This window comes from Zophobas morio, unplaced genomic scaffold, assembly GCF_036711695.1.
Source record: "Zophobas morio isolate AGI-343-1 ecotype UQ-CSIRO unplaced genomic scaffold, CSIRO_AGI_Zmor_V1 ptg000011l, whole genome shotgun sequence".
Classification (NCBI taxonomy): domain Eukaryota; kingdom Metazoa; phylum Arthropoda; class Insecta; order Coleoptera; family Tenebrionidae; genus Zophobas; species Zophobas morio.
Genome location: NW_026972116.1, coordinates 2201252 through 2222521, shown reverse-complemented (window position 1 = coordinate 2222521; position 21270 = coordinate 2201252). Strand labels below are relative to the sequence as shown.

Genomic DNA, 21270 nt, shown 5'->3' with positions numbered 1-21270 from the left:
CATTTCTATTGAAACACCACTTGTTAAGCGTAAATTTGGCAACGTTCATATTCAGGCAATTTTCTAACTAAAAGCCGTTGTCAATCAACCGAAAGCTGTTACCAATTGCTAAATTTTAAGCAAAATCAACAGGTGGTGTTTCAATAGAAATGGCAAAGACAGTACCCAGTACCTATTCTTGCGTTTTTGTAAATTACACCTCAAATAGGGAGGTAAAATGTGGGATGAAAGATTGTATAGAAGTCGCCTAGTTTTCGAAAAAACAACTACTTATAGCAAGAAACCTAAATTTTTACGGGCGAAACTGCAGACAGAAGCTAGTTGTCAATAAAATGAAACCCTATACGTTGTGATTTTTTTTGTTGTTGTTGTGTTACGGGGGAGTGTGTTCGAATACAACGTGATGAACGTCAAGGCTGGAAAAGTGAGCTCAAATCAAAATACAAAATATAGAGTGAAAATTGTTTATTTTCAAACGTCATATAACTGACACTTATATCACGCTCTTACCGGGGTGTCATTTCTCAAACACGGTGTCATTTCTATGACACCGTGTTTGAGCGGCGTATAAGTACTACTTATACTCCGCCGGCGTATAAATAAAACATTTATACTCCGCCGGAGTATAAATATGTGAAAATCATAGTGGTTGTCAACCATAGTAACCATGATAAGTGAAATCAAGGCAATTTCTTAATGAAGCAAGAAGATAGGAAATAATCATTTCAAAAGAAGATTAATCGTTTGAAAATAAAATATTGTATTTCATTCGGAGTTTAAGTGACTTTATGTGACTCGTATGGACAACATGTTAACCGCCGTAATGCATTGAAAAATTCAGGTCCCTCAGGCTGACTTTTTTTTCTTTATAAATATGTTAAGAAAAGTATTATGTATGAAGAATATATGGATTTCGTTTCAAAATTCTGTATTTTTTCGTGTTTTTTTAAATTATTTTAAAAGGCACCACGTCTGTGCCACGCGGCGTCTGATTATCTTTTTGCCACACAGGCCGTTGTGGCACAAATGTTGTGCCTTGAATCATTGGCACGTCATTCAGAGAAAATGCACGAACTGAAAATTTTAGATATAAGAACATGTGTTGTATGCTACAAAATGAACGTCTCAGAAATTGGCATAATCAAAAACACCTCGATCTACATATCAATACAGCTAACATTTTTGAATTAAACTTTTTTTTTTAAACAAGACAGTTTTATAAAAACATAAACGTTTTGTTTGCAATTATTGCTCTTCAAATTTATTTCTGTTTGAAATCTATAAAATAATGTTTATTTTATATTTACTTTAATTTATTTTATTTTATTTTTTTTATTCCTTCTAAATAAAATTTTGAAGTCCAACATCAAGGATTCGAGTTTTCTTTCTCGTAATTTTAAATAATATTAGCAATTCTGGCTTAAATAATCCTATCTAAACTTTTTCTAGACCCACTACAAAATGATAATTTTTAATTAATTATAACAAAAAAAAATTCGTGGGGTTTTTGCGTTTCTGGGTCCGCTGCACCGCGCTTTATAATATCCCATTTAAATATGAAGGTTTCAATGCACAGCTAGGGTGCCAAGAAACAATGGAGCCCGGCAATTGACATGGCACAACTCCTGTGCCACAAAGCCTGGGCGGAAAAATTTGCAAGGCACATACGGTGTGCCATGCGGCGGTCAACGTGTTAATTCGCCTCGCTATCGCTCGGCGTTTAATCGTACATACTCCGTCACATAAAGTATCACTTAAACTCCTAATAAAATAAATATCTATTTTGTACGACCATTGCTTTTTCGATCATTTACCGTATAGGTTTCCATAGCAATAAGTTCAGTTTACGGGTTGCTACGACTAACAACTAAGAGGCGAACGGTAAGCAAATTACTTACTGTTCAGCTGAACGGTAAGTAATCATGCATTCAAGATTTTTTTTATTTTAAATTCCATGCGTGTTCGACTTCGACATTTTCGCTTTCAGAATCACTCATGATTGATATTTTAAGCAAATAAATCACTCACTAATAGTCGCGGAAAGAAAATTAACTCGAAATCAACCCAGATCAAATCTAAATCGACAGCTGTCAAAATGGAAACTGATTTTTAAAATTGTTGTTTATATTAATCGAAACCATAGTAACAAATTTTAAACTAAAAAACGACCTTGTTGATGTTTGATATAAATTCTTTCAATTTATGAATTTGATAAAAAGACGCAAATCTTTTGATGGTCGTACAAAAAATAGTATAAGCATCACGAACGTTAAGGGGGTTTACTGATCTCAGACAAATTGGAGGCGTCGCTTCGCTCCGTCTCCAAACTTTTGCCTTCGACCAGTAAACACCCCTTACCGTTCTTAATACTTAATATACTATTTCAAAATACCATGAATCCAAGTTTGCTTTTTTTTTTAAACTTCAGTGTCACTGTCACTCTCACATACATAAACATAACACATTTTAAATCAATGGTGTTATGATATCAGCATAAGTCCACAATCATGTCCACAATGGACACACATTCTGCATGGGTCTGCCACGTGCAAGAAGATGCGCTTCCACACTTGCATCAATATCAACATGAGAACTCCAATTCTGTAGTTTTCCTCCTTATAAATGACATCGAAATAATTCATTTTTAAGTTCAGAGACATCTGAACGTGTAGTTTAGTTCAGAAGCCGCCGCCGTGAAATTCATTTAAGCCCGTCATAATCGCGGTCTCCCAATAAGTTGTAATTATTTAAGTGAATAATTGTGAAGTAGAATGAAGTGATAATTGTGAATGATCAATATTAAATAATCCAGTAAAAATCAAGGGTAATAATAAGAATTGTGAATAAAATCAAAGTTCTTTTTAAAAACAAGTTTATTAAAACAATAAACTACGGTTATTTTTTTTTATGAGAAAAAACCGTGTCTACCACGGAGTGCATGCATACTATGCTTGTTTACATCTACTTTAACACTGTTTTATAATTTAAACGGGTTTTCATAAGAGTTGGATATGTTGTATTGTACATCCTTTAGGGGAGAGGGAAGTTCTCTCAAAGTAACCTTGACTCAATTTTTTTATATATAAAAGTCGAATTTTACTGAGTTTTTTTATTTCAAACCCCCATTTTAATGTATTAACAATTTCATATTTAAAATATACTTAATAATAGAAATTAAAATATTAATGAAATTACATAAATATTTTATACAAGAAATATATTTATATATAGATTATTGTGAAAAAGTATTTGTCAATCAGAATAATCCATAGTTTTTATGTATTCAACGGCTGAACAAAACTGTGTCCACCAGTAAAGTTCTTCGCCATCAATTTGATTTTGATAAAAGCTGTTCACAAATTGTATTGTAGAGAGAAGATATCTTGGATTAACCTAGAGAAAAGTAGTTAATAAAATATGAATATTACAAACCATACATCATATATATTTATAGCGACAAAAATGGTAACTAATGTTTTACGGTGATATAAGATAGCAATGTGTTGGGAGACTTACTGCGTTCCATTATCATTTTTGTCACAAACATTGTGCAATTTTTAAACGACTTGGACTAGACAGTGGGTGAAAACAGTTACTCCCCGGACAAGAACACCTGCCAGCACTGGTGTCACCTCTTCTTGGCACCTTTTCATTACGTTTTATACCAATAAACATTTAGACAAGGTAATGAAAACTTCTTATCCGGGAAGTAGCTGTTTCCATCCACTGGTTGGTTCAAGTCATTTAAAAATTGCATGTTTGTGACAAAAATGAAAATGGAACCCAGTGAGTCAATACGAATATATCTCACTAACGTTAGTTTGCTTGCTTTACGCTTGTAAAGATAAATATTTAAAAACTAGACAACCACTGAAATATGCTGTACTGCTGAGACTTAAGGAGGTCGAAACTGCAATCTACAGATTTTCATTGCGTTGTCTACATATTTATTAATATTAATGCTTTATTATTAAAAATACACATCTTACCCTGATTATTACGTAAACGAGCACAGGTGTAAAATCGTCTGCTGTTGTAGACCCAGCGTTTTGAGAAAACGACAACAAATCCATTATGCATTTTGCACAATGAACTACACAGTTAACTTTATCTCTGGGTGTTTTATAAGCATTCATAGCTTTTAAAGCATCTTGAGCGGGTATCCATGGCATCTCTCGCAGAAACATTTTATGAATCATTAAATCTTTATGATTAGGGCTTATAATACTGGACAACTTCTCAATGTGTTGAAAAAGAACACTAAAAAATCACAATAGCTACCAACTTCCAAAAATAATATTAATACTTACTGGTCCCTGTCGCGATCTCCATCACCGTTAGGATATAGAGCATATTTATAAATTTTGCACATAATGCATCGCTCCAACGTAATTTTAATAACGTCTCCGCAGTTTTTCAAAATATCTTGCCACAGACCATTCTTCTGCATCACCAAATACAACTGATCATAGAAGTTATTTAAGTAATCGCACTTTTCATCCGACAGGCTGATTTCCTTGAACTCTTCACAAAACTGCATTATCCTAATTTCTTGTTCCATTAAAAATTTTTTTACGCAAATCATACTTAAATACTTCTCGCATTGTTGTTTCTCGTTATTTATTTGTTCGCTGAGGCTAGAATATTGATTGTATAATAACATACGTGGGGGTATATTCGAATTACCCTTCTAGATATGAATGGCAAAATAGAAGCTCTTGGCGAGAATATATTAAATATTCTGTGTAGACAGCGCGTTGAAGGTAGTCTTCATGAAGTGATTGTAATAAGCTCAGGCAGGTACTTTCGTTCAACAAATTCACAAACCTCAACGTTTCGGAAATTCTGGCTATATTGGACCATTCTTTTAGTTTGCGCGCCTTACCTAACTCTAATCTAAGAATTGTTTCAACCTTACTCTTCACTGATAATCTATTTTCCTGTTATGGGTAAAAGTTTTATTATGTAGTAAGTATGACAATGATTAGGTAAATATGTATAGCAAAAAAAGAGAGAGATAAAGTGAGAAAAACGAAAGCTGAACTGTTTGTCATGAGAAACGTTGTCAACTCTTATTTCTACATTAATAACAGAACTAACCTTAATAACCTTGGGAGTTTGTGATGTGGTATTACTTAATACTAAACGTAACTTCTTTTTAATATCATCAAAACTATTATTAACATCAATATTATCGGGGCCATTTTCTTCCACAGATCTTACTTTTGAAGCTGATTTTTCAGTCCCATTAGTTCCCTTAAGTGGAGTACTTTGTCTTTCCAAATACGGCTTTGTTCTATATTTTGCTAAAATATCTTCTGACACTTCTGAAATCATTATACTCCTATTATTATTGGATAAAAATCAGTATTTGAATCATAGGGTGGTAGGGCGTGAGGATAAAATTTAGTTTTCGGTGGTATCATTGTTTTATAAGTTTTATGCATAACTTTTTGATATAACATTAACAATAAAAAAGTTATGGATAGAAAAATATGAAAAAATTAAGGGATTAAATCAGTTTTTTGCCAGTGCAAAATCAAATTTGACGATGCGCAACTAGAGATAAAACTGCGATTGAAATTGCAAAAAAATTTCATCCCTTAGTTTTTCATATGCCTATTTTTTTGTACGACCATTGCTTTTTCGATCATTTACCGTATAGGTTTCCATAGCAGTAAGTTCAGTTTACGGGTTACTACGACTAACAACTAAGAGGCGAACGGTAAGTAATCATGCATTCAAGATTTTTTTTATTTTAAATTCCATGCGTGTTCGACTTCGACATTTTCGCTTTCAGAATCACTCATGATTGATATTTTAAGCAAATAAATCACTCACTAATACTCGCGGAAAGAAAATTAACTCGAAATCAAGCCAGATCAAATCTAAATCGAAGCGGTCAAAATGGAAACATGATGGAAACTGATTTTTAAAATTGTTGTTTATATTAATCGAAACCATAGTAACAAATTTTAAATTAAAAAACGACCTTGTTGATGTTTGATATAAATTCTTTCAATTTATGAATTTGATAAAAAGACGCAAATCTTTTGATGGTCGTACAAAAAATAGTATAAGCATCACGAACGTTAAGGGAGTTTACTGGTGTCAGACAAATTGGAGACGTCGCTTCGCTCCGTCTCCAAACTTTTGCCTTCGACCAGTAAACACCCCTTACCGTTCTTAATACTTAATATACTATTTTGTTTCTAATATTTTAATAGTAATGCTACGCCGAAAATGTAAGATAAAAGTTGTAGATTATACAGGGTGTTTGCGAAATGCACCGACAAAAAAAAACTGAAAATTGGTCTGGATGAGTAGATATCATTAAGAAAAAAATGTTCTAATAAGTGTTTATTCAATTTTGACATGTAAACAAACGTTTATTTTGCCGTCAGTAGGCCACTAAAGCTTTGGTTTATCCGGTAGCACCATAAAATTTTTAAACCGCTAGCGAAATAAAATTTTTATTTTGCTGTTTTGAAACCATGGTTACCATTTCTGTAATTTCTCCAATGCCTTGCTGCTCTTTCCATCTAAGGAACTTTTGATACACTTTCTGATTTGCTCTTTTTTGGGAGCAAGTTTTGCCGTTGGAATCTTGCATGATTTTGCAATTTTTCGATAATTTTAGTTTGTTTAAAATAAACAAACACCGTCGCCAGAGTCACATACTACACACACACACCTGATATTGTAACCTAAATTCTACGCATATAAAACTTTTATTTGGTCGCTGTCACGGCTGTAGAATATAAGGTTGGTACACTAAGGGCCGGTTTATCAATGCGCAGTTAAGTTAAAGTAACTGGCAGTTAAAGCTTGTCTGTGAGTTAACCTGTTTATCATCACCCGCTAGCTCAAAACTGGTGGTCAAAGTGCCTGATAAATTAACTGACAGTTCAAACTGTCAGTTAAAGCGTTATCCACCAGTTAGTGGCAACATAACCTAAGAAATCCAAATAAATCTGTTATGAATTTAACAATATTTTGATGAGGACTTATGTTGTGCAACAAATTGACAGAGAAAAGATGAAAAAAACACTTATTATTAGCTGATTATTTTCCAGGTCTAATGTAGGTACCAAAAATTAAAAACCTATCTAATAATACCGCGAGATCGAAAAAGAAATTAATCGAAGTAGGCCATGCACGACAAGCCGTTTGTCGTAATCACGGTGGTAGGGTAATTTAATTTTTTTTATTAAATGTCAAATTGACAGTTTAAAATTAGAATTATGACGCCTACTTTTAAAACACATAAGAATGAATTAAAATCACCGTTTTCCAATTTTGTCTAAAATTTATCCCATTTCTGAAAATTCTAATAACAAAAAAGCTTTATTAATTTCGTTTGATAACAGTGCAAATTACTTTTGTCAACGTGACGATTAATAAAAAAATATTTTAAACTAAGACAAACGCCTTTTCATGCATGGCCAACTTTGACTAATTTCTTTTTCGATATTTCTGTATTTATTTATAGGTGTACCTACTTGTTTCATTTTTAATTTCCAATACTTTTTTTCTAATGCTAAATTTTGCTTTTTCATGATTGATCACGTGAAACGCGATATACAATCGTTGAATACCGAATGCGGATCGAATCTGATGGAACTTTCAAGGTCGGGGTAGTTTTAAACTGACCAATCACAACTCATTTCCAGTGGGGTGAGCGTTACCAACTTAAGAGAGTAACAGCTAAACTTCGAGCTACGAAACTGGAAGAAACATCGTGCATTGATAAACACTTTACCTCCGTTAACTGCTAGTTACCCTTATCTGACAGTTACTTAACAGACACTTTTAACTGAGCATTGATAAACCGGCCCTAAGGGAAATTTGGTGGAATAAAATTTGGGTGTCCTAGGCGGCTTTGGCGCGCTTTAGATCGTTTCGCCATCTGTGAATTACGATTACACACTAACATCTTTATGAATGAAATTTTCCACTACTGCAATGGCAAATTGACAACTGACAGGCTGCCAAAACTGTCATTCTACTAATCTACTTCTAGTTGATGTATTATGATAGAAATTACTGTTTAAATTGGTTTAACGAGATCGCCAACTCAGAGAGGAACGTACATTTATACATAACAAACCTCGGCAACCGCAGGTTTGTTCCATATTTCTAGCACTATTGTTTCATGTAAACAATCATTAAACAAGCATGTGCGATGACCAGATAAACACAGATTCCTTCGAAAAACAAGTTGACAATACTGGTTAAGAACTTTTCGGTAATTGATTACATTAGCCACCGCGATTTTGCCGAATCCGCCCCCACAAAAACCTCATACAACACCCTTGATCACGTTCCTACCTAACCTTCAAATGTTGTACAAACATTTCTCATAACATTTGAAGAGTAGGAACGCGATTAGGGCAGGGGCGTTGTATGAGGGTTCTGCAAAAACGGTTTCAGAGAAGTCGCATAGTAGCTGGTGTAAACAATGGTCAAAGATGCTTCCAAAAGATTGAACGTTTAACATAAAAATTATTATTAAATGCTTTGATTAAATGTCAAAGTTGTCATTTATGTCGGTATAATCGTATCCTTTTGATGTGGCAAAAATTAATGCCTCTAAATACCGTAAGAGGGACCCATTTGAAAACGCGCGTCATGGCCAACTGGTACGGAAAGAAATTATTCCACCTACCGGAACGTGAATGAATGAAAGATACTCAACCTATCTATGCTACAGCCGTGGTCGCTGTCAATTCTGACGTTTCTCGAATGTGAACTTTGAATCACCAATTTTTTCACAATTTGGGACTTGGGGTTGTCAAAATTGAATAAAATTTTGTATTACGCCGCTCTCGCCTTAAACTGACCGCTCATTAAACATTCACTTTAACCGCTTGTATAATAAATAACTAATTTAGTTTTCGAAATAAAATTGCATAATAAAAGTGCATTGTAAAAAAAAACGTAATCTTCATTGCTTAGTGACTCTAAAAATTCCGTAAAATTTATTGACTTTTAAAATGGCAGCTTTTTCTTATGCCGAAATGACCGATTTCGTCTTGATTTACGGAAGAGCATTTGGAAATGTTCATGAAGCGCAGCGTCTCTACCAGGAGGAATTTCTAGGCCGAAGATTGCCTCATCACACAACATTTAGTGCCATTTTTCAACGTCTCCGGGAAAACGGAAAATTTCAGCCAAGTACGACGGATCGTGGTCGTGAAAGAACCGAACATGTTATAGAGGTGGAACCAGAAATACTAGAAATTGTGGAAGAAATTCCAAGCATAAGCATTCGCAGATTATCATACAGATTAGGAGTTTCTCTGTTTGTTGTGTGGCGAACCCTAAAAGGACACCCATACCACGTGCAGCGCGTGCAATCCCTTAAACCAGAAGACCTGCCTCGTCGAGTGCGGTTCTGCGAGTGGTTGCTGCAAAAAATTAGGGTGCAATCAGACTTTGTGCAGAAGCTTTTGATCGCCGACGAGGCTACTTTCACAAGAGAAGGAGTTTTTAATTCTCGTAATACTTATATTTGGTCTGATGAAAATTCGCATGCCATACGGGAAACGCATTTTCAAGACAGATTTTCAGTAAATGTCTGGGCAGGCATGGTTAACAACAATTTGATAGGTCCATACGTTCTGCCCCCTCGCTTGACGGCGGTTGCGTATTTAGATTTTTTAAACAACGATTTAGGACCACTTTTGGAAAATGTACCCTTAAATGTTCGTAGGGATCTATGGTACCTTCATGATGGGGCTCCTGCACATTATGCCGTAGAAGTGCGGGAATGGTTTGACCGAAACTTTTCAAACAAATGGATTGGGAGGAATGGACCTGTGTTGTGGCCACCTCGTTCTCCCGATCTCAATCCCTGTGATTTTTTTATGGGGTTACATGAAGCAGGTAGTTTATCAAACTCCAGTGAATACGATGCAAGAGTTGACAAATCGCATTCAAAATGTTGCTGCCCAGATTAGAAATAATCCAGATATGGTTAGAAGAACGCAGCAGTCGTTAATTCAGCGAGCAGAAGCATGTGTGCAAAATAGAGGCCGTCAGTTCGAAAACCTGTTGTAATAGTTTGTTTAACGTTGTGTTAATTTTATTCTTTATTTTAATTTGATTAGTAAAGTTTAGTTGGTTATCGTCGTTGAAAAGTCTTATTCTTATTAGTACTTTCTTTTTGTTAACTATGCTCATTCATTAATAAGTCTCTACATAATTAGAGAAAATGACAACATCCTGAAAAAGAGCACGCAGACGATTACCTATCACGTCGGAATTCCAATGGAACCAAGATCGGCGAACTACTGTCGAGAACCGCGTTCTTATAAGAACTGAAAAAACCACAGCGGAACGCGAAAAACGGGAAAGAAGAGCCGCGACCCTGAACAGTGGTTCGCCGGCCCTCGTTCTAATAGGATCTCGACGCAAGGAAAATGAAGTAAAAATGACTCTAATTACTACCATTTAAAATAATTCTTTACTCCAAAATGTTTAAGCATCCAGTTAAAATTGTTTCAAATTGATTGTTTCTGAAAAAATACTTTTGACTTTTTACTTGAGATTTTTCAAACTTCACCTTTCGTTGTCAGTTTTTGGTTGTTATGTTTTTACAAAAAGTGAATTAATTGAATCGGATAGCACCTCTTACAGTGGCGCGAATAAAGCTTCGATAAAGGGTAGATTTACTTTGCAACTTTTGATAATACAACAGGAGTTTTTTTCATTCCTTATGCTCTCGGGAACCCCTCCAATTTATTTGTCCATGCATTTCGCAAACACCCCGTATTATAAAAAAAAATTTTTTTTTGCCAGAATCACCCAATGAAAAACCTAAGTGCACCCTTCTTTTCAAGACGGCGGCCGAATGAAAGCAGGACCGAAAACGCAGTGTTCGATTCATGGCCAACCCACTTACGAAACCTCCCCAAAAAAATCACCGTCTACCGAAAACGTTCGGTCTCATGGCGAATTGATTGTACTAAAGCTGTAATGTGCAAAAAAACTCAACTTACTTTGGAATTATACCGAGAGAGAAACAAAAACACGACCAAAGACAGGCATGAATTTTTGAAGGCTTGTTTTCGATAGAATTTTCTTGTTAGATTACTGTTAATTTAAAAGTTTGAATTCAAAATGCAACGATCAAAGATAAATTTTCAAAAATACATGGCTGCCTTTAATCGCATTTTATTACTTTCTCTCAGTATAATATTACTTATTAGACGTAGGAATGTTAGTTTTATGTAGATATTCAATAAGGTTTTTGTCAATAAATTAAACTAAACTAAATTTGAGTACACATACGAGAATATATGTATATGCAGGTTTCTAAAATTTTTATTTTTGGGTTACTATATTGTTATTATCCCCCAAGAAGTTTTGACAAGTTAAGAGGCTCTTTAAATTTATTTGAAGTGTTGTTTTTGAAACTTAAAAGAACTGTTTTAACTATTGTACGTATCTACAAATTGCACAATTAATTCACTAAACTTTTGGAATGATTAGAAATCTGAATTATTCTGTACTACGAGTATAAGCATATAAGCATACTAGAAATCATATAAAGTTTAAATTGTCCACTTTACAATCTTTTTAGTTTTCCCCTATCTAGTGCATATCGAAATTTCAATTACATTGCAAAAGGGTGAAACTTGTTTTGTATGATAACAGTAATTCAACATACCTTTTTTGTTGATATGATACACCAACTCCGTTAGAATTTAAGTTAAAGGAGGTGTTTTAAACCGTCGTTTAAGTGACAGCAAGAATACCACGCAAGCGTTCAAAAATTATTAGTTTCTGCTCATATTGAGAAAATGTTGAATTTTTACTGCATTTTGGATTGAGAAAATTGACCATTTTTCAATCTATTGAAGAATGAGCACTTTTCTCTACAGCTTTTGTCCAATCAGAACGCGACATTTACTTTTCTCAACAGTTCCCCACTATCACCCCTAATAAAAATTGAACTCGTCCATGCGTTAGCCTGGTTATGTTTTGTTTACACGTCATCATTACTGTTAATAAAAATAATTCTTGATTTTTTTGTCTATATCTTCTTGATTATATGAGCCGAAAAAATATGGTGTTAAACTCCTGAGAAATTGGTCATTCCACTCGGATGAGTTCCTCCACTTGCCTTTGGCTCGTTCCGGAAACTCTCGTTCTCGTGCAATGACCAACTTTCTCACTCGTTGAACAATATACTATTCTATTTCATTTTTTTTAGCAAAATTAAATAGAAAATGAGTAATGTATCGTTGTTTTTTATCCGAAAGGTAGATATAGTAAATTATCTGTATTGCTAACGAGTAGAGACGAAGATAGAAAAGAGAAATATAGATAAATCTAACCAATATATCGAATAACCTAAGAAGGATTGTAGATTTACATGTTTAATGTGCTATGAAGGGAAATAATTGAGAAGTGCCACTGTAATGCCACACATGATTACCTGTTATACAAGTTGCCAAAGTTATACCTGAAGATGAATAGAGATATATGTTGCCATTTACAGTATCAGTGAAATGTGTTAATGACCTTATGATTTCGAGAGCTTCTACAATGCCCAGCAAAATTATTTCAGTTTCCAAAAAAAAAAGAAACTAATTAATATTAAAATTAATCGTACGTATTTAAAAACAAACCAGAAATATTATTTTAGTAGGTACCCATAATTTTTTTTTATAATTTCTGTCATGTGTTAAATTCCAATTCAACTTAATTCAATGAAATCACATTTTTAGATTGGTCAAAAGAAGCACTCACCTGCATTATTTACTTTGACTGGAGATTCATTTGGCGTTTTTTTATTTGATCCAGAAAACTCATCATTCTCCATTCGAAAATCTTCTTGATTTCTAAATGACTTTCCTCTCCGGTTTTTAAACCCTATCCTCAATTTTCCAAAGAAACCACCTCTCTTACTTCTTTGATCATCGTCCAAATATTTATCTCCTTTATCAGCGCTCATATCGAAACTAATACTTTTTGGTATGGCCCCTGTGGATGCAGACGGCTTCAAACTTCGAGTATTCAATACAGTCGCAGATTTCTTAGTTACAATATTAACTGGATTATTCAAATTACTGACGCTTAAAACCGACAATTCGCTCGTACTTTCAGAAGGAGTGGATGTAACATTCAAGCTACTTCCGGAACTGTTTAACCACTGTTTGCTCTCCCATCTTTCGCAATTCTCAGCATGGGAATGTTTATTTTCAAAACTGTTACTACTACTGCCGCTAGAGCTGGAATTCAAACTGCAGTTACTAAGTAAAATTTCGTTGGATCTTTCTTCGTAACTATTTTGTTTCAAGAGTTCAGAGGCACTGGAATTGAAACCGCTGGGTCCTGGAACATCTTTCTGTAATCTATTAGTAACTCGATTTGAATTATATGTTGTAGTTTTTAGCTCAGAAAAACTTAAAGCGTTATGGGCAATCTGCTGAGTATCTGTTAAAGTAGTCACTGATTTGAACAACACATTGTTGGCATTGTTGTCTGTTTTGACGTCATTCTTAATCTCAACTTTTCTGTATTCCTGATAATTTACGTAATTAACGTGATTTACGTAGCTGTTTGACGAACCTGATAGCCTTCGGCTAGCTGGACTGACCAGATTCTCTTCAGTTTCAGATCGCGTATCATCAGATCGTGCTACACTATTTGTATCATCTGATTGCGCCACACTACCTGCGTCGTCATTATCTACTTCAGTCATTCTTTCAGTGTCTGATGCCATTACGTCAGTAGACCAAGCACTTTCGCTCTGTGTTTCTGAAATATCCAAGATATTTCCTGTTGGAACTTCATTAATTGCTTGATCTATCAATTGCAGGCCTTGACGTTCTCCTCGTGCATCTCCAGCATCGATTGTTTCATTATCGGAAGCTAAAACGTCCGTACTCCACGTTTCAGATATAATAGAAATAGTCTCATCTCCTTCTAACAGCTTCTTGATTTCAAACTTGCAAAATTTATCGTCAATTTCTGATCGAATCTGTCTACTAATTTGAGGTTGTGGTTGAGCAATGTCGGCTTGTCTTGCTTCTGGTATTGGTCTCTCTTCAATATCATTAACTTGAGAGCTTGGAGTATCTCTACCAGAGATGTTAGGAGTTCCTCTTCCAGACACATTAGCAGAAATCATATCAGAAAGATTGTCATTTTGATCTTCGTTTTCTAGTTCAAGGCTGCTAGCAACTGAATGGTTGCTTGCTGCTTCTGATATGGCTTCTAGATTATCTGAAGTATTTCCAATTGAGCCTTCATCTTGGAAATTTGAATATGCTTGTTTCTCTTCTACGTGGCCGTTTACAGCTTCTGTTATGATTTCCGTTGGTGGTTTTGGAAGTACCACCTCCTTCTTAATGTTCATGTTCATATTTACGACTTTTTCTTCTGGCAAAAAACCCACAGGTTCTGATACATCTTTGTCCAGTGAGAAAATCAGTACAGTTAGGGGAAAAGTCTCTTCCATTTCTTCTCTAGATTTAGACGTGTGATTTTTTGTGACTGAAAAAAATGTATTTGTTAGAGTAGCAATATTAACGAGCTTTTTGTTATTTTATTGCATTAACCAATACAGGCCGTTATAAATACACGATATAATTAAAATATATTATAAACACAGGGAAATTGAGTGTGGTTAACATCTGAATTTACGTACAAAAACATACTCTGTAACGATTTAGTAATTCATGATTTATATAATAGACCCTGTTAAATCATAATCAACTGATTTAATAATTACGACAGAAGTTGCTTAATTTTCTTAAATCATGTTATGTTTTACTGATCTGTATTTGTTGAGTTATTAAGGTTGTTGAGGTCACAACTAATAAGAATTCAAACTTTATTTGTGTACACATCTCTCTAATACAACTTAGTTAATCATTTCTCCATGTATTTATCATTTCAAAGTCGAATAACGTTGTCCCTCACATTATTATAAAAAAAAAAGAAGTTTGGTCAAAAATATTTAAACATAACTTCGTTCGTTTCTGAAGTTTTTAGACAATTAAAATATTTTTAAATATAAATAGAGGCGCATATTACTCAGGTAACGGCACATTTCCAGTGAAATTTTTCTTAATAAATTTTTGATATGTACAACGTATCACTAACAGCAACAATACTGTGTACTGACATTTTTATAGGAGATCTAAAATTTCACAATAATCAGTTCAGCAGTTTCAGAAATAATATGTGTTATCAAACTGCAAATTTGCTAACCTCTCCCCAAAATAGCATCATAGCATCGCTGTTTTCTGTGGAAAATCTAACTTCGACTTCCACATCGTTAATACTTATAAAAGGCAAATGTATCAGTAAATTTAGCACATACATATACACAAAATAATACTGATAACCTAGAATCCAAATTCTATACATTTCATAGTTATATCATATAAAATACGAACATGTTTACGGTGGAGCCAGTGAACAGAGAAATCCTTCACTACTTTATATTTAAGCACTATGTAAATTTAAAAATAACGCAAATACATATGAAAAAGAAGATATAGAAAGGACTTACCTAATGACAAAAAATTGGACTTCTTCAAGTTGTTTTCAGCAAAGCCGTTGGTGAATGGTTTATTAGTTTTTGGTGAATTTTCCAGTGAAGAAGGTAGAATAAGTGAAGCAACTTGTTCTTCTATGACATTACTTCCTAGAACAAGCTTTTTACCGCCATCATTTTGAGTCTGTTCATTATGGACTTTTTGGAGAAACATGACCTAAAATATTATATATGTACAAAAAGAACAAAAATTGATTTTATTAAATTACCAAATTATTTAATTCGTCTTCTTCAATTAGAGCACAGTTTCTAACAACTTGTGGTGTGATATCAAGAGGTGGTGAATCATCATCATACTCTAGATTGAATAAAATATCTTCCAAAAAATTACAAACCATATCATTATCCAATAAACTGTAAATATCGTTAAGTCTAATATCTGGAGATTCAAATTTGTTAAGCGCTAGAACTTGAAGCACTTGTCCAACTTGCATTAGATTGTGCTGCGTAATTTCTGTAATTTGCGCATCACAAATGCAGTATTGTTCAGGATCAACAATTGCTGGGCAAATGTATAAAGTAAAAATTAATTCGGTAACAATAGCATTTGCCTAAAATTGCAATGAATACACATAATCATGATAGTAAAATAAATCAATATAGTGACCTCTTTACTTCCAAAAGATTTTGTAATAATTTTTGAAATCTGATAAACAATCCAGGCTATGGGTTTTGGAAAACTGTACACATTTTCCCTTAAGGATGAAATAAAATGGTTTGTAAATTCAGCCAGTTTCCGTATAACTTCAGTTCGGTATTCTTGTATGTCTCTAAATTCTGCCTTTAGATTATTTTCATTTTGCTTGTACCTGAAAAATTAATTCTATTGATCAAAACAAAAAAAAAAAGAAACACTTATTTTACCTAATAAGCGTTTTATCTGGATCTACGTCCAAGTAGAAATCTCTATATGATGATAAACGCAATACGGGCAATTCTAAGGCAGCACTTAGGAAGAATTTTGCAGTACGCAAGACTTCAGTAAAAATGAAATATAAATTCTTAAAAGAACATATACCCTGTTTGAGCATTCGTCTAGGATTTTCACTCTTAATTAGCTGCAACTTTGACAGTTCATATAATAGTTTTAACATATAGTTTGTATCCTCTGGAAATATACAAGAAGCATACAATCCAGTAACAATTGTTTGTAAAACACTTGAGAACTGATCTGGCTCATCAGCCGTTTGTTCTCCCAAAAAAAGCCATCTTGCCAGTTGTTCAGGCTGTGACCGTAAGATTTGTAGCAAATTTTCAATTTTTACAGCCGACTGAAAACCTAAAAGTGTTTTAGCTTCCACAAATTCCGCATTTACTATGGCCTTGATATGTTCATAGTTTTGTGATGTAAACTCTCTTTGATTAAGCAGGTGAAGTCTTTGTTTTGTTGTTATCCAAGTTGTTTCGAGCAGAATTTCTGTTTTCTTTTTTATCTATTGAAGTTGATTATGTTTTAGGGGTGGTTGACTTTGTAATACATACCGCCTTATTCAATTTTTGGATGTTGGATTTCTCACTTGTGATAAATAACTTTTCTTTTCGTAATTGAGATAGGAGTTTAAAGACATTCCTGTCTTTTTTATCTTCTGCTTCATTATCTTTCATTCTCAATGCCTTAAAAGTGAAGAAATTTAAAGGGTTTGCACTACTATTAGGCAACATCAAACAATAGACCAACCAGGTTGTTTTTTAAATGGTGGTACCAGTTACAGATTGCAATTTCAATTAAGCACAAAACAATAAGTAACACGTTAATAAACTATTTCAGTTAAACATAAAACAAATGTTATGTAGAGAGTGCAACTTAGTATTTGCTGAAATTGTGATGAAGAGAAAGTTTTGAATAAATATTATTAGATCAACTTAACCTCCAAATGTAATTTTTGAAACTTGTATTTTTAAAATTCCATCATTTCCAGAACTTACCTTAAATTGGTACAAATAAGACTATTTACATTCGTTATAGAAACTCAAACTATTTACACACGTTTAAAAACTTGGAAAAACTTAACAAATGCTTTGTTTTGACACATTTGTCAATTTCTGAACGGACTACAAGGTTGAGATCACGGTGGTAGAAGTAAGGTGTGGAAACCTCATTCATAACTTTCCTCAAAATCATTGGTAGAAAACACAAATCGCGTGGTTTGGATTATATGTCATTCGCTGTCCACACCGCAGCGACGTCTAGAGAGATCAGTTGAAATTAAGTAATAGAAAACTGCATTAAATCTTTGACATTTATGCCAATGTCATTTATTACCCAATCACAAATGTCGAATCATCCACCAATCACACGATTCACACCAAGGACCAACCACAAACCGTTGTGCTGTGATTTATTTTCCCTCCAACGAATCTGTCACTTAATTCATTCATAAATACACTGACAAGTTGAAATGTTAATACATAGATGGACATACTGTGCTGCATACTATTTCGTAGTAAATAAGCCTACTGGGATGCGTGTTTTATTCAACAAATTGGAGCGGCTTGTTTCCACACCTTACTTCTACCACCGTGGTTGAGATATTAAGCGAACTTAGCGCCACTGTCCTTCAAAATTCTCCAACTAAAAGTACAAAGACCGTTCCACACTATAAAAACATCGTGGCTGCAACATTGTGTATTTCTGGTTGCATAATGATAACACAGACTACCACAGACCATTGTTTCACAGACTGTAGTGACAGTGACAGTGTAGAGAACAGAACATACAGAAGGGACAACTCCTGTCGACGTCTTTCATGTTTCTGACGTGTTTCTGACCCATAGATTAGTTCTGACCCGAATTTGAAGCCGTCATCGCGTCATCGGTGGTGGTTGCCTGAACTATTTCTAGGTGTCGTCACCCAATTTAAAAAGTATCATAATCTCTTCTCTTCCTTTGAAAATTTAAAAATTGATTCGTGTATGTAATTTACTACATTCTACTTTGTTCAAATCGTAATATCGTGAATCGCAAAAAAAAAGAAAGACATCTTTAATCTATTGTAAACGTGATAATTTGTTTCAGATTTTACTTTATTATTTGCACAATTCACACATTCTTTCTCAAGATACTTGTAGTTTTGTGATGTTTATCAAAATAATGTAATAAGTACGTATAAAAAAAATTTCCCTCGCTCCTGAAATACAATGATAATTTTTTTTGAGTCACCCTCACCCTGTATACGCAAATCCAAAAATTATTAATGGAATGATAAATTATAAGTACAGACTCAACATATTTTGTACATTTTAGATAGGATTTATTCAGCAGAATTTTGGGAGTGACGCCATCAATTTTTTAGGGGAATGGGCAAATACATTTTGATCAAAAATTTACCATTCTTATGATAACTTTAAAACACCTCCAAGATTTCAAAGCATTCGGTTTTGTAGTTCCTGATTAAATCAATAAAATAAATTTACGCATTCATTAATTTTTTTGAGTCACCCTGTATATGCAAATCCAAAAAATATGAATGGAGTGATAAATTACAAGTACAGACTTGTACATTGTTAGATAGGATTTATGCGCCATTTTTTGGAGGGGATAAGCAAATATATTTTGACTAAAAATTTATTATGCTCTTTATAACCCTAAAACATTTGCAATATTTGACAGTATTCGGTTTAGCAGAATCAAAAATCAAAATTAAATTGCAAAATGTTGTTTCATAATTTTTTCAAAAATCTGGACGTCTCGGGTAAAAACTCTATTCAGACTCATAAACTACATGTTTAGGACTATGTTATTTTATACAATTTAGAACCCATTTACTATGTACAATTTTGAAGTGACGTCATCGCATTAGTGGTGGGGATGATTAGAGAAATTTTGGTTAGCGTTTTACCATCTAATATAAATACAAAATGTGACAACAATCGACTCAGTACTTTCGGAGGTTATCGGTCTAATAAAAATCCGTGACGGCAGACAGACGGACAGACGGACAGACTGCCAGGCGGACAGACAGACGGAAACGGGAGATCTATTTCTTCCTCCTGTAAAAGTAGAGAGTCGGTTGGATTACAATACTTCCTTCGCTTACGTTCGGGAAGTAAAAATTGGTCGAAGGTTATTTCGACAGCACTTCCCTCAAGTCCAGTTTTTTCGAAAAAATATAAAATTTGATTATGCGAATTTTTTTTTTTTTTGATGAGAACCCTTATAAATTAAAATAAAGATATGCTTGTAACGTTGAAGTAAATGTAAAGAAGCGTAGTGGGCGATGTTACAAAACAGTTTTACCTTAACGAAATTTTGTGATGACGTCATTAACATATTTGTAAAGAAACGTATATCAATTTGGCTAGGTGCAGAGTAATACTAATGATAACAGTATTGTATTCCCAAATTTTCGGGAAAACAGAGTGAGCTGTTCCCGATTTAATCATTTTTTTTGGGAGGGGATAAATGAATAAATTTTGCTTAACGATTTACCATGATTAGGATAACCTTAAAACATTTACAAGATTTCAGAGCAATTGGTTTTGCAGTTTCAATTTATATTGCAAAATATTGTTATTCGGTTTTGAATTTTTTCCAAAAATTCTGGATGTCTAGGGTGAAAATTTGACACGGATTCACACATTACAAGTGTCTTATTTTCCAAAATTAAATAAAATATATTATAAATTTTGGAGATGACGTCATCCCATTGGTGGTGGGGATGATTAGCCAAATTTTAATCAGTGTTTAACCATCTACATGATATTCCTAATATACAAACAAAATGTGCAAACAATCGATCCAGTTGTTTCGGAGATTACTTGTCTAATAAAAATAGACACCAGACAGACAGACATCTGCCTAATAAAAAACCGGACAGACGACAGACAGACGGAAACGGGAGACTATTATTTTCGTACTCTAGAAGTCATGAAACGTCGAGAAAACATAAAAGTGGCCGATTACTATTGTTCGTTATCCTACACTTGTAGTGTACGAATCCGCGTTTAGTTTTAATATTTAATATTTAATAATTATTTTACAAATAAGTTTCTGCAATATTTGCTGCGTGTTGTGTACGATTATAACCGATATCTCGCTCGTGTCCGAACAACTGCGTTGCAGCTGCTTGGGCTGGGGCGCCAACCAGGCGTTCGAATAAGATCTACATTAGTGAAGTTCGAATCTCATTCGCATCCTCGTTCATCTTGTTTTTTTACCAAATCAAGAACGGTTCCCCATTTACTCGAAAATAACAGGAATGTCACACCGCAAATAATTCGAATTCTTTCGAATGCACTGCACATTTCGAGGTACGCGGCCGCTATCCGCGAAAGTGGCGACGCCAATGCAGACAGGTGTAATTCAGCGTTCGGCGGGGCTTTTGTCCGGGAAGTAGCTGTTTCCGTCCGCTGGTTGGTTCCCCAAAAATCGCGAAAGTACGATCTTTCGGCACAGTGGGGGAACACATAGGTCGCCACACTTGCCACTCACTAACATGTGTCTGCTAATCTTAAGCACATAAGCCAAACACAATGAATGCTAGACAACTCGTTGGAATATGCTGTACTGATGAGATCCAACAAGATCGAAACTGCAGTCTATACATCTTTCCAACGGGTTTTGTCTAGTCTTCGGTGTGATTTAAACACTTTGCATTAATAATAATAGAGATTCCGTGTTGAAATTCAGATTTGGCCCCACTTCTCGGGTAACGGCTCTACGTTTTATTAATTTATTTTCTGTGTCTTGGTAG

At 34.2% G+C, this 21270-nt stretch overlaps 1 protein-coding gene across 1 annotated transcript; it reads right to left on the bottom strand.

Moving 5' to 3' along the window:
• Positions 1 to 3094: 3094 nt before the first annotated feature.
• On the bottom strand, positions 3095 to 17726 carry LOC135126652 (receptor-mediated endocytosis protein 6 homolog). The gene is made up of 12 exons (XM_064052693.1): positions 17504 to 17726; positions 17060 to 17191; positions 16442 to 17010; positions 16185 to 16386; positions 15787 to 16128; positions 15533 to 15734; positions 12760 to 14508; positions 5101 to 5327; positions 4687 to 4940; positions 4311 to 4637; positions 3990 to 4260; positions 3095 to 3393 (listed from the first exon to the last, which is right to left on the bottom strand). Exons 2-12 carry the CDS (start codon positions 17180 to 17182, stop codon positions 3253 to 3255), a joined length of 4407 nt encoding a protein of 1468 aa, XP_063908763.1. The 5' UTR covers positions 17183 to 17191; positions 17504 to 17726; the 3' UTR covers positions 3095 to 3252.
• Between the last annotated feature and the right edge of the window lie 3544 nt (positions 17727 to 21270).